This window comes from Anguilla anguilla, chromosome 5 (assembly GCF_013347855.1).
Source record: "Anguilla anguilla isolate fAngAng1 chromosome 5, fAngAng1.pri, whole genome shotgun sequence".
NCBI lineage: Eukaryota > Metazoa > Chordata > Actinopteri > Anguilliformes > Anguillidae > Anguilla > Anguilla anguilla.
In genome coordinates this window covers 19,460,265-19,477,486 of record NC_049205.1, presented here as the reverse complement: position 1 = coordinate 19,477,486, position 17,222 = coordinate 19,460,265, and the positions used below count along the sequence as shown (strand labels likewise).

The window sequence follows — 17,222 nt, the reverse complement described above, 5'->3', positions numbered from 1 at the left end:
TTGAAATGGGTCGGTGTCTCAGCTGTTCTGACCTCCAGCTACTAACCTAGGGGATGACAGCTGTTATACAGTACTATCACCAGTAATCATGTCTTTTTAAAGTTTCATTTCAAGTCAATGTGCTTTTCGTTCCGAGCCGCGCACTTATCTAGGACAATCACAAAAATCACATAACGTTGGCGAAAGCCAGATCAATCGGAAATGACCCACACGAGTAGTCTTTAACTATCCGTGTTTACGTATGAGACATTCAACTGTTTCTTACCTGGCTAGCTCACCAAACGAGCAGTACCTGAGCTGTCATGTCGATTTCCCAGTGCTAAGGTAGCAAAGACAATCCATTGAACCTGTCCTTTTATCTGATGCAACTTTCCCTCACTTCTATTCAGTCTTGAAAAGCTTCTTTCTGTGTGGTGGAATGTGGTGACTGGAAGTATTGACAAATAACAGTTTGTTTGAGCATTCAAAAACAAATAAGTTTGAGCATTCAGCATTTAATACACCGATTGGAATTTCACACCCAAAGTCCCCCTCCTTCACGCCTCTTCGCTGCATTACTCTCAATTAGTCTAAATAACATAATGACTATTAAATGAATTGTCGTTGAATACAGCCTTGCTTTAACAAAACACTGCACTTTAAAATAAAGGATTTTAATAGTTTTGAACTACAAAATAAATTGATTTGGATTCTGTTCCATTTAATTCAGTAGAATTAATATTGTAGGTCATTTTCTTGTCTTCAATTTCAATTCCACTTTCAATAATTGAGCTGGAATTTATCAACAATTATAAATTCAGCTAAGAACTGACTCACTGGCAAAATCGGCACAAAAATAATTTTAAATTGTTCATATTTTCATTTAACATTTACCATTTCATATATTATCCCCATCCAGATTCACATGTGAACAGTGCTCAGTCATCCCAGCAGGGGGCACTGTTGCATGCACTGCAGTCAAACCTGGAGCAGCTGGAGGCTCGCCTGCTGGCGGAACCGGGGCTGGTGGAGGCGCGTGCTCTGCGGGATGAGGTTCGGCTTGCGGTGGCGTGGTACCAGGAGACACAGGAGCTCACCTGGAGGTTCACACAGGAGTGTCTGCTCCTGCTGCTCGGTCTGGCCCGCCACCTCTCCCGCCTGCTGGAGGCTTTCCATCCTGCCGTGGCCCCTCCCGGGCCCTGCCTCCCAGAGATGGCTCCGCCCCTCCCCCCGGACGTTCTCAGTGTGAGCCAGCAGAAGACCGTGGGGGCGGTGCTGCAGTTTGTGGTCACCCTGGGCCTTTGCCCCTACCTGGCCCCTGGGGTGGGTCTGGCTCTGGGGCGTAGGTTGGCGTTTGGGGCGGCTGTGGAGGGGGCGGTGCTCGGGGGCGGGGCCTCTGACCGTGACAGGAGGCTCCTGACCACCACGTGCTCGCTGCTGGAGCTGGCTGAGCTGCCGTCCCTCGCCACGCTGATCTTCACGCGACATCTGGGAGATGTCATGGCGGGCCTCTGCCAGTTGGGGTACCGTCCGCACCGGCCAGAGGGGGCCAACACTGAGAGCGACAAGGTACCACACACGTCTCATCTTCTTGGGTCTCTGTATGGGGTACTAAAATAGGGGATACAACGGTCATGACTCCCTGTATGTGTAAAAAGAAAGCGAAGAGTTCTACCAATCACAGAATATTTTAGTAGCAACCAGTATAATAACGCCAGTTGTGATTGGTGGATACTTTCTGACTATAATTCCTGGCTGTGCACTGTGATAATAACATATGGCATGGGACATGGGTGTAGTCACCGTTGAACCATTGGTTGTTACAATAGAAACCAGGGGAGAGTTCCACCACAAAAGGCACATTGGTAGCAACAAATAAAACAACACCGATGGTGACTGGTGAATATTTTCTGGCTATACTTCCTTGGTACTGTTTTGAATCACATATATAGTACATATCACAGATTTTTTTTCCAATGGTAATATATTGCTTATAGCTCCAAAAACTGGATTGGGATGCTAAATACTGTTTTGAAAACGACTGGGGAATAAGTACGAAGATGGGGACTTGGGGAAGAGGGGTGGCTGCATGTCGTCCAAAATGTTGACTAGCATATAGTTAGCATGCATCTTATGTAGTGGGGTGAAACTGGACGGAGTGTAGCACAGTGGGTAAGGAACTAGACTTGTAACCGAAAGGTCGCAGGTTCGATTCCCGGGTAGGACACTGCCGTTGTACCCTTGAGCAAGGTACTTAACCGAAATTGCTTCAGTATATATCCAGCTGTATAAATGGATACAATGTAAAAAAAAAAAAAAAATGCTATGTAAAAGCTGTGTAAGTCGCTCTGGATAAGAGCGTCTGCTAAATGCCTGTAATGTAATGTAATGTAATGAATCGTTTCACCGTGGATATTGTGTTGTGTCAAAGGGCATCAGCATGGAAGAGCGCCTGAACTGCAGGAAAGCGCTGCAGGGCATTCTGGGAAAAGTGTACCAGCCAATTGTCATTAAGGAGCTCCTGATTCTCCAAGGGGGTCCCAAGCAGGTATGCTGTGGCTTGATCTTATTGGTGGATGTGGAAGTGAAGGGTCACATGACTTGCTAATGCGACTGTTCTTGCATGGATGGCCTTAGCAGAGTTTACACTGATCATTGAGCTGCAAAGTGAGGTGATTTACAAGCAGGCCCTAGAGCAGGAGTGTGAAACTGAAGCCCAAGGGTCTGCGGGTTCTTGTGGTTTTCTTTCAATTAGCTTCTAATTAAGACCTTGAGAACAAGGTGTGTGGATTCTTTAGCCAATCAATGACTTAAATGAACCACTGGTGCTGAGAAACCAGCCGACATTGCGGCCTTCCAGGACTGGAGTTTGGCACCTGTGCTCTACGGGATTACCAAGTCTGCTGAAGTGTGAATTAAGGCTGTCAAAAGTGCCATGAAATTGAGTTCAAATATTAGCTTTGTAATTAGTTAGAGTTTGAATATGTTCGAATATCGTTTGCCTATAATTCACAAAAATAAGCTGCTTATTGTCGGGCGCAATATGCACGTGACGCTCCCTCTAAACTGGCCTGCGCATTATTTTCCACAAGTGGGCAGTAGAATAGAGGACATCGGTGAACTTTCATACTAGGTTACTACATCTGGGGCCTCATTTATAAAACGTCAACTTTGTGGCACGTACGTAGAAAATCACGTCAAAGTAGTGATTTATAAAATTTCAAGTATGCATGCAAGTTCATTTTATAAATGAGCCCTCTGCAGTTTTTATAGCTAATGGACAAATGAATAAAGCACTTTCTTGTGGATGTAATTTGCCACAACCTGGCATCACAATAATAGGGAAATGATTGTTTACAGGAAATCCCTGTTTATTTCTTAACACAAAAAATTCAAACGGCTAATACCTGTAACCTAAAACAACATAAATTACTTACTCTGTTTAGTTTAACTTCTTTCATCGTCCAATTTTATCAAAATCTTCAGAACAGAAACGAAACATAGCCTGCCATTGGAACATTATTTAGGCTAAATTGTTAGCTGACCAGATCTGTTGAACGAAGTGAAAAAAGAGACTGGCTCACAAGGCTAGCTGACCAGTAACGTTAGGTGTCAGCTGAAAGTATCACGGAGGTTATTGGCAAGGAAAACCAGACGATCCACTTGCTCTGGATCCAGGGCAGGACGTTTTTTGTTGACAGAGGAAGTAACGTTAGCACAGGAAATGAACTTTCCGTGCATGAATATGATTCGCCGCATGAAATTAAGCCTGTATATTCATGTTAATTACAAAACGCGGGATCCAAAACTAATATTCGAATGCTCAAATTTAGGATCGAACTTGAAAAAAAAAAAAAAAAAGATTTTCGAATAGTTTTCGAACTTCGAATATTTTTTTGACAGCCCTAGTGTCAATGTGGTTTCTGAGTTTCCTGCTGCGTAAATGGGGTTTCTGAATGCGAGTGTAGTTTCAGTGTTTGCTGAACCACAAATCACGTTCCTCAATTCACTGTAGTGTCAGTGTGGTCCATGTGTTGTCTGCGGTTTGAATGTGGAGTCTGTGTTCAATATGGATGCAGCGGTTATTGTGCATGTATCAGAGTGAATGATGTTTCTTTGTTTGCCGCAGTGGTAATATAGTTCCTACGTTTGCTGTAGTGCAGTAGTGCTGTAGTGCAGCTCTGAATTGTGTCTTCTCTGGGATTTATGTATGAGTGTGGATGTGGTTTCTCCATTGGTTTTAGTGTGAATGCAGGTTCTGTATTTGCTGCAGTGCGAATGTGCCTTCTGCATTTGAATCAGTGTGAATGTGACTTCTGTGTTTTCTATGGTATATGTATCCGTGTGGATGTGTTTTCTGTGTCAGAGTAGATGTGGTTCCCATTTATCACTGCAGTATGAATGTGGCTTCTCTGGATGTGTTCTCTTCTGATTTCTATTGTTGCTGCAGTGTGAAATTAGCCTAGCCTCACCGTGCGCTTGCCTCCTCTAGGCCCCTCCCACAGGCCGTGGGGGAGGCGGTCCCCGTCAGCCCCTGGCCCAGGCCCTGCCCTGGCTGCGGCGGCTGTGCGGTCAGCTCCTGTCTGAGAGGCTGATGCAGCCCAGCGGAGTGCAGGCCGTGGTGAGAGCCGTGCTGGAGGGAGCTGGAGGTGAGCCTGTGTGTGTGTGTGTGTGTGTGTGTGCCTGTCTGTGTGTCTATACTCCTCCTTGGGTCTCCTTGTGAACACCCAGAGGACCAGCAGTTATCTCAAGCTCCTCTGTTCAGCGTCAGCAGCTTGCCTCTAAAAACCGGCCAGAAATTCTGCTGCCTCGGCAGCACCATCCCCTCCTGCCTCATTGATGATGACATCCAGACTCGTCTCAACAGAGTCTCAGCTGGCTTTGGTTGTTAGTGCTCTTCGGGAATGTCCACCTTTGGCAGTCCACTCAGAGTGCCTCTCCGCACTTCGATACAGCACTCAGACCTGGACTGTGTACCGGTCACACATCTGATGCCTGGAGGCCTTTCACATTTGCTGTCTTCAGCCAATCAAAAGTCAGCTGGAAAGACCACTTCCCTCACAATGACATCCTCCTGCAAACCAGCACCTTGAACATGGAAGCTGCCTTAGAAAAACGCCAACTACGCTGAGTAGGGCATGTGATTCAGATGCCTGAAGGATGCCTTCCAAGACAGGTCCTATATGGGCAGCTGTCTGTTGCCCTTAGAAAGCCAGGTGGGCAGAAACTCTGTTACAAAGACCTACTAGGGACCGCACTAAAGACATGTGCCATGAAGCCCAACGATCACCATGGACCAGTCTGTATGGAGCTGAGTCTGTTCTTCTAAAGTTGCACACTTTGAAGTTGCACACCTTGAAACTCTCTGGGCCAATCAACGGGGAGCCCAGAGGCAATGGACACAGAACCCTGATGCTATGTCTGTTGACTCCACCCGCTCCATCTTTGGCGAGATCTGTGGCTCTACTGTGATCTCCACTGTGGTCTCCAAAGCTACATGCAGTAGCATCACGTCAAACAGACATGAACCAGAAACCAGCCAAAGTTTCACCATATGCACACGAATGGAAGGAACATCACCTTTGTTTCGATGGACTGCCATAAACAAGTGTGTTTGTGTGTGTGTTTCCATTAGTTTGTGTGCATGGTTGTATACACGGGACTGATCGCGTAGTGGTGGGGGTTAGCGAGGGGTTCAGGTGGTTACCCTTGGCAGTAACGGTCGGGTGGGAGAGTGGGGGGTAACCCTACAGCAGCTGAGATTTTCTCTAGTGAAGGAAGAGAGAGCTTTCCTCAAAACCGCTGTCAACCTCTGACCTGTTCGAACCAATCAAAAAGCAGTGCCCTCCAAAGCAAGCCGCAGTGATTGGTTCTAATCAGTGTGTCCCAGGTGTCCATTTTTGGTGACACAAAGTCTAGGTCTCCCGTTTGGTCTTCTTTCCCCCGTCTCCACCGCTTACCTGTCTCTCCTGCCTGTTTCTGCTCTGGCCAGGAGGGGGTGCTGGCTCGGGGCCGGCCTCGTCGGACTGGAGGAAGTGTGACATGGTGGCCAGGGTCCTGGCGGCCTGTCCCCAGCAGGCCCTCTCTGTGGAGGAGTACTACAGCCAGGTGTGCCCACAGGTATGTTCCCTGAAATTTAAAAAAAGCAAGGGATATATGGTAGTATTTCCTTTTGAAATTGATTTTTTTTTTACAATTTTGTTGCAAGTGAAATATTTTGCTCACAGTCTAAACAAATAGTATAAAAAAAAAAAAAAAAAAAACATTTTACTCATGCCTGGGTGGACACAAGTATATTGTTATGAAAGTGCAAACATGACAAAAAGTTTGGTGAAGGTTTTGTGAAAAGTTTATGACTTCAACATTCTTCTATGCAATACATCCTGCCTTTTCATTTTAAATGCATAGAAAACTGTGAAAACACAGTCCATCAAAATTGGGAGGTATAACACAGTATCGTTGAGTCTGCATCTCAAAAAAGCAGCTGCAACAAAAATGTTTTCTCTTTAAAAATGGGTTTTGTTCATGGTGAACAATGGAGAAATTGAATAAATGGTTTAATATAGGCTCTTTATACATTTCTTTATACATTGTGTGGAATAAGATCTATCCATTAGGCATGATGAAGTCCCTTGGGATACTATTTGGAATGATCTTTTATGTGTGTCTAAAAATCCTGATCGTCAGCTTACGTACATTAATTTTCTTCACACGACATACGTAACACCTAGAAATGAAACTCGTTCGTTCTCCGATTCGTGAGCTATGTCCTCAGGGGTCTTTGGCACCTTCATGCATATGTTTTGGGATTGCGCCACTGCAAAATATTTTTGGAATCCAAGGGCCGTAATACTATTCAATATTGACATTCCATGCTGTCGTAGAGTGCTCATTTTGAATGATGATTCTAAGCTCGATGTATCACTACCTCAGAAATGTCTATGGTTGGCCGGCCTTACAGCAGGTAATAGGATGCTTGCACAGAGGCGGCAGCCATTGTATTTCTTGTCCTGGTCTCGTTGGGTGAACTGCCTCTTTGACATTGTCTCTGTGGAAACATCAATAGCTCAGATTCATAGAGCTAATCGTAAGAAATTAGATTATCACCATAGAGATTTACCATACATAGGGATGGGAGGAAAAGACGCTACATTGTAACTGATGACAAAAAAAGGAATGCGTTTTGTTCTTGTTCAGGTGTTGGAACTGCTGCACTTCCCAGACAAGCTGACAGCCCTGCAGTTTCAGCGAGTGGCCACAAGGGCGGCGCTTACCATGCTCCAGGAGCGCCCAGAGCTTGCCCAGCAGCACCTGCTTACCCCCCTACTGGCCCCCCTCGCCCACTGTGGGGTCCCAACAGGTCAGTGGAGGGGTGTGGTGGGCTTGCTTAAGTATGCATAACAAGGGGCCCATTTGTTCTGAGATATCATGCCAAATTCTGTTCTTAATTATTAAAGCAGCACAACCTTTTAATAATTGATCTAACAGTCTCAATGAAGTCTTGCACTACAGCTGCTGACTGCACTCGCCCTTGGGCTATACCAGTATTGGGGTACAACCTTTTAGAGAATTAACCCAAAATGGTTGGTGGAATCAAAAGCCAGCATATACACTGACTCATTAGCAGCTGTGAACCCCTGGGCCTATGTTGCTGCATCAGCTCATTGATATGAATGAGGCCTGGGGCAATTCCCTTTCTCAGCTTTTCTCTCAGACTTTAATGGTTTGAGTGTTACTGAAAACAAACCGAATTCCCCAGCCAACAATAATTGCTATTTCCTTCCAGCGCATATTCCAAAAGAAAAATCGTTAAGCTCTGGACAGTGCAGACCTGCCAGTTGCATTTAATATCCATAATAAAGTTTTTGTGTCTTTAAGAAGATTTCAGTCAGTTCTCATGCACGCAAAGTGAATTATTTTGCCCATCAGACATGCTATTCTGTTATTGACAGTATGACAATAACAGCTATCGTATATGAACACAGTTGCTGGTGAGCTTCAGTATAGGATAAATAGGTATATCAGTGTCGGTTTTAATAACGAGCCAGACTGGAGGTCACACACTGTTTTGTATTAAAAAAAGAGCCACCCCTCACTATTGCAAACACTGTGGCTTACTATGCTTCCACCTCCTAGGTCAGGTTTCCTGTGTGAGGGATTGGTTGTCATTTAGGGAGTTTGTTCCTCTTTCTGTCCCTGTCAGAGGGTCTCCAGGTCCCTGAGTCTGTGCCAGAGTGGGAACTTACTCGCTGCATCGAAGATGTGTACAAGGTGAGTGCCACACAGGTCACTGTCTCTGTCCCACAAGGACTGTCTCTGTCTCTCAATGAAGTCATCACACCCTTGTTTAGTCTGAAGGTGGTCATTGTCATAATAATTTTCCACTATAATTTTTCTAAATCACCAATCATAATTGTCGTCATAATATTAGGCTACATATTTGATTTAATAGTTCAGTGCTACATATGTGTAATATATTAATCATTGCTGTTTGCTTTGAAAATTTACCTTTAACTTAATTTTTTTTAAATTCCTGTCTTTCTGTGACACTTTCTCTCACTTGCTCTCATTTTTATTCCCCCCCTCCCTCTGGCCATTTCTTCCCCCATTCTTCCTCTATCTCCTTCTTTCCCTCCTCCCTCTCAGGTTTGGGTGGTTGGTAACAGTCCTTGTCCTGCGCTGCTGAAGGCTCTGGGAGAGACCGTTCCTGTCCTTTTCTCTCTGTACTGTTTCACAAAGCAGAGTGTCTGTCATTTACGGTCAGTTAGATTCTAATGCCTCATCTACTGCTACTCCACACTGCTGCTCTGACCACTGCTCCACACTGCTGCTCTGACCACTGCTTCACACTGCTGCTCTGACCACTGCTCCACACTGCTGCTCTGATCACTGCTCCACACTGCTGCTCTGACCACTGCTTCACACTGCTGCTCTGATCACTGCTCCACACTGCTGCTTTGACCACTGCTCCACACTGCTGCTCTGACCATTGCTGTACACTGCAGCTCTGACCACTGCTCTGCACTGCTGCTCTGACCACTGCTGTACACTGCTGCTCTGACCACTGCTCCACACTGCTGCTCTGACCACTGCTCCACACTGCTGCTCTGACCACTGCTCCACGCTGCTGCTCTGACCACTGCTCCACGCTGCTGCTCTGATCACTGCTCCACACTGCTAATCTGACTGCCTCTCCACACTATCGTGTTCCCATGCTCCACAGTGCCCCCTGTGAGGAGATCCTGCAGTGGTACTTCTCCCACTCAGAGCCACCGGAAGCCCTGAGTGCACTGAAGCAGCTGTGCAATCTCCAAACACGCGTGGGTGGGGTCGTGCCCGGATTCCAGTTCGCTCCTGGCAGTGAGGGAGGAGCCAGGCTAATACCCAGAGAGCAAATCAGGTTACTCAGAGGTTACATCATCATTACATGACTGCAGAATGTAGGCCTCTGTGGATATTGAATGAGCCATGTAACTCTCTCTCTCCCTCTCTTTCTCTCTCTCTCTCGTTCTCTACAGTGATGAAGATGAGGCTCTGTATGAAAAGGTATCAGGAGAGCAGTGGAGAGTGGAGTGTTTGGTTCAACTGCTAGCTGAGATGAAAGACAAGGACCTGCCTGGAGACTTCTTCCTGGAGCTACTTGAGGTGCTGCCCCCTGCTGGAGGGAGTGGAAGTGTACAATGCGTAGCTAATAATTGGAGAACAAGGTTTCATAAATGCTGCAATTGAGTGGAGTGCATGCTGGAATAGGGCTAACATCAGGTGGCAGGCTTTCTGTTGTAAGTCTGACAAAAGCAGTACAGTTCAGAGCAATTGACCTATCTCTAGGCTCCTTCCTGAACCAGAAATTGTCTGATCTTACATTAGCAACCCTTGCTATGTGCGCTGAACTCGGACAAACGGCTGCATTGAAACCACTGGAAAGATTGCAGTAGCAGACTGAAAATCATTATGAAACTTGGAGAGAGTACTGACCCTCCATCCTGTCCTCTGCAGGAGCTGACTGGCTGGGCTGCAGAGGAGGAAGTGGAGGAGGAACAGGAAGTGGACACGTCGGCCATGACGCTCCTGGAGCTGGAGGAGCACCTGCTGCGGTGTGCGGAGGGGCGGAGCCGCAGGCTGGCCCTGCTGCAGGTGCTGGCGGCAGTGTGCGAGGGCCTTTCCCACACCCTGCTGCTGCGCAAGCCCACGCAGGTCAGCTGACCCCGAGGAGAGCAGGCGATTGGCTGTGGTGACTTCTGTGCTTAGTGGTGTTGTAGCTGTCTCAATACCTGTGTGCTTGTCTGAACAGCTGTGTTTGTATGAGCACATTTGTGTGTGTGAGTGCATGCATGTATGTATGTATGTATGTATGGGAGTGAGTGTGTATGTGTGAAAAATTTACAATGTTTATGTATTTACAATACAGCGTTTATGTATGTGCTTACATATTTGTTAGAATGTGTGTGTGTGTGTCCCTCTCCCAGGTGGTGGGGTTCGTGGTGTCCCTGCTGGAGAGGGCCTGTGTGGCTCTGGCCCGAGGCTCTGACAGCCCTGTGGAATCTCAGACTCTCAGCATGGCCATGGGCCTGCTGGCCACCATGCTGACGGGAGACATGCAGGTACACACACACCCCGTCTGTCTGTGCGTCTGCCTGAAGACGTGTGCGTGTGTGTGTGTGTGTGTGTCTGACCACCTGTGTGTGTGTGTGTCTGTACATCTGTGTCTGTCTGTCTGAACACCTGTGTCTGTGTGTGTGTGTTTGTCTCTCTGAACACCTGTGTGTTTGTCTGCCTGAACACCTATGTGTGTTCTGTCTGTACACCTGTGACTGTGTGTGTGTGTGTGTCTGTACACCTGTGTGTGTCTGTCTGAACACCTGTGTCTGTGTGTGTGTGCGCGCGTGTGTGTGTGTCTGAACACCTGTGTTTGTCTGTCTGAACACCTGTGTATGTGTGTGTGCCTGTACACCTGTGTCAGTGTCTGTCTAAACACCTGTGTGTTTGTCTGCCTGAACATCTTTGTGTTTGTCTCTCTGAACACCAATGTGTTTGTCTCTCCGAACAACAGTGAGTTTGTGTTTCTGAACACCTGTGCGTTTGTCTCTCTGAACACCTCTGAGTTTGTCTGCCTGAACACCTTTGTGCCTTCTGTCTGTACACTTGTGTGTTTGTCTGTCTGAACACCTGTGTGTTTGTCTGCCTGAACATCTTTGTGTTTGTCTGCCTGAACACCTGTGTGTGTTCTGTCTGTACACCTCTGTGTTTGTTTGTCTGAACACCTATGTGTTTGTGTGAACAACTGTATGTTGTCTGAACACATTTGTGTGTGTGTGTGTGCATCTCAACAGTATAATATAAGGGTTTTGGAACTGGCCTTGTAACTCATTGCTGGTGTGATTCCCAGATGGGTCATTATTTTATAATATTTTCAGTCAATAAAGGTTATAAATTGTTTAAAAAAACTTTTTGGACAGAAAATGGCTGATGGCTATTTTTGTCAGGCCTTTTTCCTCTCGTCAGGTTTCCATTAATAATAACAAAAAATACATTTCTCACATTTTGTTTTGTTCACCATAACTTTTGTCTGGATAATTAACACCTTAATTAATTGCCTGCAGGTCCAAACCCACTGGTTTAGATCAGGGTTGCTTGATGTGTGTAATGCTGGTAGATGAAGCTCATGTCTCTGATTGGTGATTTTTGATGAACAGATGCTTGTGCTGGAAGTTGGGGCCAATGATTGCAAGACTGGGCCGTTGCTATGATTTTTGATTAATATGTGTTTGTGTTGGTGGGCGGGGTTGTGGTTTGTGAGATTGGGATATTGCTGTCCTATTTGAGCTGGTAATCCCTCTCCCACAGCTAAACGCACAGGACTACGCCTCCATGTCGCTGCTGCTGCCTCCTCTGGACTTCATTTCCCAGAAGCACCCGGAGATAGTCATCCAGGAGCTGGCCTCCGATTTGCGTGCAGCCATAGCAACACATGGGGCGTTCTGCCCTGACACTGTGGCCCAGGCATCCCATGCCCGCATCTCCCAGAAGACCCGCAGCACTGCCACATCCCAGGTCTCATGCAACAAGGACACAGCCACTCCGCAACTCGCACAAGACACGCCCATGTCCCCAATCACACGCAACACGCCTACTCCCCAAACTTCACGTACCACGGTCACTCCACAAATCACACGCGACACGCCTACTCCCCAAACTTCACGTACCACGGTCACTCCACAAATCACACGCGACACATCAGCTCCCCAAACTTCCCACAATGCACCTGGCACAGATCTCCGGACGGCGGGCGCGTCTGCTGGAGAGAACGAAAGTTCGTCACCGTCCGGGACGGTGCGGAGTCCCGTCGGTGCGGGATGTCATGTGACCGGGGCGGCGGGAGGGGCAGGGGGCAGGGTCAGCGGGGGCCCTCCCCCTGCCCCGCCCGCCAGCGGGGCGTTCTCTGAGTGTCTGCTGGAGGCCTGCGACCCGGACGTCCCCACGCGGGCCGTGGCCCTGCGGAGCTTAACCAGAGCCCTGCAGGAGAGGAGACCAGAGGCCCTGCAGGCCCAGGACAGAGTGCTGACTGTGAGTGTTACACGCTGTGTGTGTATGCGTGCGCGCGCATGTCTGTGTGTCTGTGCGTGTGCGTTCGTGCGCGCGCGTGTGTGTGCATTCATGCATGTGCATGTGCGTGCGTGCGTGTGTCTGTGCGTGTGCGTGCGTGTGTGTCTGTGCGTGTGCGTTCGTGCATGTGCGTGTGTGTGTGTGTGTGTGTGTCTGTACGTGTGTGCGCGTTCATGCGTGTGTGTGTGTGCGTGCGTGCGTGTATGTGTCTGTGCGTGTGCGCGCGTGCATGAGCGCGTGTGTGCGTGTGTGTATGCCTTTGCGATTGTGTGTCTTGTTTCTGTGTGGATGGGTGCACGCCTGCGTTTGCAGATGGTCTTTTATTAAATTACTGATTAATGTTGTGTCTGCACCTTTGTTCCTTGCAGCTGTTTTTGGAGAATCTAAACCATGAGGACTCGTTTGTGTATCTTTCAGCTATTCAGGGTGAGTACGGTTCTTTTATTTTAGCCACAGTGCTAGTGTATTGTTAAAGAGGTTATTATTACTCCTTGTTAGTGTTCCTCTTCGTGTTCATGTCTAAGGTGATACATTTTCAGTGTTAATCTCTGTGTTTTCTCTCTCTGTATTGAATGAGCCACATAACACATTCGGACAGTGTTAATCCATTCTTCCTGTCTGTTACAATTTGTTATTTTGTCTGTTATTTTACTCTCTTCGTGTTACTCTAGTGGTACTCTTTCGGTATTGCACTGTCTCAGTGTTACTCTTTCAGTATTACACTGTCTCAGTGTTACTCTTTCAGTATTGCACTGTCCTAGTTTTACTCTTTCAGTATTGCACTGTCTCAGTGTTACTCTTTCTGTATTACACTGTCTCAGTGTTACCCTTGCAGTATTGCACTGTCTCAGTGTTACTCTTTCAGTATTGCACTGTCTCAGCGTTACTCTTTCAGTATTGCACTGTCTCAGCGTTACTCTTTCAGTATTACACTGTCTCAGTGTTACTCTCTGTATTACACTGTCTCAGTGTTACTCTTTCAGTATTACACTGTCTCAGTGTTACTCTCTGTATTACACTGTCTCAGTGTTACTCTTTCAGTATTACACTGTCTCAGTGTTACTCTCTGTATTACACTGTCTCAGTGTTACTCTTTCAGTATTACACTGTTTCAGTGTTACTCTTTCAGTATTACACTGTCTCAGTGTTACTCTTTCAGTATTACACTGTCTCAGTGTTACTCTTTCAGTATTCCACTGTCTCAGTGTTTCTCTCTGTTAAACTGTCTCTTTCCCCCAGGTCTGGCAGTGCTGGCAGACTCTTCCCCCGAGACGGTCCTGCAGAGGCTGCTGGAGGAGTTTCAGGGCGGAGCCACAGGCCCCTCCCCCGGGGGGCGTTTGCTTGAGACGCGTCTGAAAGCGGGCGAGGTGCTAATGAGGGCGAGCAGGGCGCTGGGTGAGAACGCACACCCCTCCTGTCTGCGCCAGGGGGGAAGATGACCCCCTCCTCCACCTCACCCCTACCCATCGCGGACACTTGATATTTATTATTAAGTCTCATGTCATCTCTGATTCAAATCATGAAAACACGAGACAGAACCATTCAACCAACGATTAGCCCGTTGACATGGAAACAATCGTTTGTTAATTGACATTTATGATGGGAACTGTGTAATTGTTATTCAGTAGCCTTATAAGATATTAAAAACCCTTTTTGTCTCTGTTGCAGATTTGAGCTCCCTCAGTCACTTTGCATTAAACCCTGCTCCCTCTGTGTGTGTGTGTGTGTCAGGTGACCTGGCTCCCCACCATGGCCGGCCCCTGATTGGTGTGTTCCTGCGGGGTGTGAGGGATGTGGACCCCACTATCAGGGCTAGCAGTCTGTCTAACCTGGGAGAACTCTGCCAGAGATTGAACTTCTCCCTGGGTCCCCTCACACAGGAGGTGAGGAGCAGTCAGCCAGTCAGGCAGTGAACCAGTTAATCAGTCAGCCAGCCAGCCAGCCAGCCAGTTTGTGTCTAATCTGAGAGACAGAACAATGGCTCAGAAAGAGCATAGCACCTCAGTTTCAGAATATTGAATGGTGGCTGTTATGCAGGGTATATAACTCTGTGTGTGTGCGCGTGTATCTGTGTGTGTGTGTGTGCGTGTGTGTGCGTTTCTGTGTTTCAGCTGAACTCGTGTCTGACGGCTCTGGTAAAGACAGAGAGGGAGGTTGAGGTGCGCAGGGCCGCGGTGCACGTCATCGCCCTCCTGCTGAGGGGCCTGAGCGACAAAACCACACAGGTTAGACTGTGCACCTGTATAATACATACACCTGTGTATCTGTACAGTACATACACCTGTGTATCTGTACAGTATATACACCTGCGCACCTGTATAATACATACACCTGTGTATCTGTACAGTATATACACCTTCGCACCTGTATAATACATACACATATGTATCTGTACAGTACATACACCTGTGTATCTGTACAGTATATACACCTTCGCACCTGTATAATACATACACATATGTATCTGTACAGTATATACACCTGCGCACCTGTATAATACATACACCCGTGTATCTGTTCAGTATATACACCTGCGCACCTGTATAATACATACACCTGTGTATCTGTACAGTACATACATCTGCGCACCTGTATAATACATACACCTGTGTATCTTTACAGTATATACACCTTTGTACCTGTATAATACATACACATATGTATCTGTACAGTATACACCTGCGCACCTGTATAATACATACACCTGTGTATCTGTACAATACATACATCTGCATACCTGTATAATACATACACCTGTGTATCTGTACAGTACATACATCTGCGCACCTGTATAATACATACACCTGTGTATCTTTACAGTATATACACCTGTGCACCTGTATAATACATACACCTGTGTATCTGTACAGTATATACACCTGTGCACCTGTATAATACATACACCTGTGTATCTGTACCGTACATACACCTGCGCACCTGTATAATACATACACCTGTGTATCTGTACAGTACATACACCTGCGCACCTGTATAATACATTCACCTGTGTATCTGTACAGTACATACACCTGTGCACCTGTATAATACATACACCTATGTATCTGTACAGTATATACACCTGTGCACCTGCATAATACATACACCTGTGTATCTGTCCAGTATATACACCTGTGTATCTGTACAGTATGTACACCTGTGTATCTGTACAGTACATACACTTGTACACCTGTACAATACATACACCTGTACTCCTATATAGAACATACATCTGTATACATGTAACGTACATACACCTGTGTATCTGTGCAGTACATACACCTATAGTCCTGTACAATGCATACACCGCACCCCTGTAATATACATACACCTGTAGCCCTGTACAGTACGTACACCTGTATCTTTATACAGTACATAAACCTGTACTCCTGTGCTAATTTATACATGTACAATGCATCTATTCAAATCTGCCCCTGTACAGTACATACACCTGTACTCCTGTACAGTATATACACCTGTACACCTCTGCCCCCCTATAGACTTGTTCTCCTCCACTAGTGTACACCTGTACACCTCCACATTATTTCCTGTACCACAGGTTTTAATGATACATATAACAAGCACAATACAATTTAACAGGTTAGAATATATCATACAGTCTCTTTCTCTTTCCTTAATGGACTGTAGGTCCTGGGCGATGTTCTTCTGGATCTTTACCGAGCACTGAAGTGGGTGGTGCGGATGGATCGTGATGATGTCACCGTGCTCCACGCCCAGCTGGCCCTGGAAGAGCTGGATGACGTCATGAAGAAATTTCTCTTCCCCGCGCAGAAACTGGAGAAGAAGATCGTAGTGCTGCCTTGATGCTCTAATCAAATACAGTCAGAGAGGAGGGACTTTCTACACACAGGCTCTCTAAATATGGTCAGAAAGGAGTGACGTCTGCATACTCGTATATGGGCAGATAGTAAGAGCATCTGTGTATAGACTCACAAAATCTGCTCCAATAGGAGAGACTTCTGGTTCGACACACCATATATGGCTGGAGTGGAAGCACTTCTAGTTTGATACCCACCAAAATTAGACAGGTGCTTGGACATCAAAATGTCGTGTGGGCGTAGTCTGAATGATGGTTATTTTATGGTGAGATCTTACCATATCTTACAGAAGGCTGAATTGCCACCCCCCCCCCACCCCACCACACCACTTTCTAAAATATACCAGTTGCTCCTCAAGAGTCACTGCAGCGTCACTCAAACCCATAGAAGAAGCTGTGGAACTAACTGCAGCTGTCATTTATGAGTTGTGTGTGTGTGTGTGTGTGTGTGTGTGTTTAAATATAATGAAAATGTGTGAATGGAGTTCATACTCAAAGCCTCATGCCAAAGACGAAGACTGTTGGCTCCATCCTCGGGCCTCAGCTGTGCCAGTGTTACTCCAATTCTCTGCCATATTACACAACCCCAGTGTAAACACCACGCTCCCCTTGAAGAATGGCAACTAACTTGCATATTTTTGAAGTCAGGTTGCCTGTAATAACCCCGCCCTTGACTTTACTACCACTTTACTACTGTCCAGATGAGGACCAAGGGGATTCGAAAAGTCAAAAGCCCATAATGCTGGTAAAGATATAGACTACTGATGTTGCAATAAATGAAATCTTTTATTTCTGCACACATCTT

At 46.5% G+C, this 17,222-nt stretch overlaps 1 protein-coding gene across 2 annotated transcripts in view; it reads left to right on the top strand.

Moving 5' to 3' along the window:
* The window catches only part of tango6 (transport and golgi organization 6 homolog (Drosophila)), an 18,339-nt gene extending 1,121 nt beyond the window's left edge, over positions 1-17,218 (top strand). The window contains exons 2-19 of one of the 2 annotated variants that reach the window (XM_035419782.1): positions 899-1,548; positions 2,411-2,527; positions 4,472-4,628; positions 5,972-6,099; positions 7,177-7,339; positions 8,183-8,250; positions 8,626-8,738; positions 9,203-9,379; positions 9,498-9,624; positions 9,976-10,173; positions 10,446-10,580; positions 11,824-12,090; positions 12,145-12,543; positions 12,951-13,008; positions 13,822-13,977; positions 14,314-14,465; positions 14,694-14,807; positions 16,228-17,218. In XM_035419782.1, the coding sequence (XP_035275673.1) occupies positions 899-1,548; positions 2,411-2,527; positions 4,472-4,628; positions 5,972-6,099; positions 7,177-7,339; positions 8,183-8,250; positions 8,626-8,738; positions 9,203-9,379; positions 9,498-9,624; positions 9,976-10,173; positions 10,446-10,580; positions 11,824-12,090; positions 12,145-12,543; positions 12,951-13,008; positions 13,822-13,977; positions 14,314-14,465; positions 14,694-14,807; positions 16,228-16,404 (3,356 nt within the window). In that variant the 3' untranslated portion in view covers positions 16,405-17,218. Of the gene's footprint in view, positions 1-898; positions 1,549-2,410; positions 2,528-4,471; positions 4,629-5,971; positions 6,100-7,176; positions 7,340-8,182; positions 8,251-8,625; positions 8,739-9,202; positions 9,380-9,497; positions 9,625-9,975; positions 10,174-10,445; positions 10,581-11,823; positions 12,544-12,950; positions 13,009-13,821; positions 13,978-14,313; positions 14,466-14,693; positions 14,808-16,227 lie in introns of both variants that reach the window. The other variant, XM_035419781.1, reaches the window with a different exon arrangement.
* The last annotated feature ends 4 nt before the right edge of the window (positions 17,219-17,222 follow it).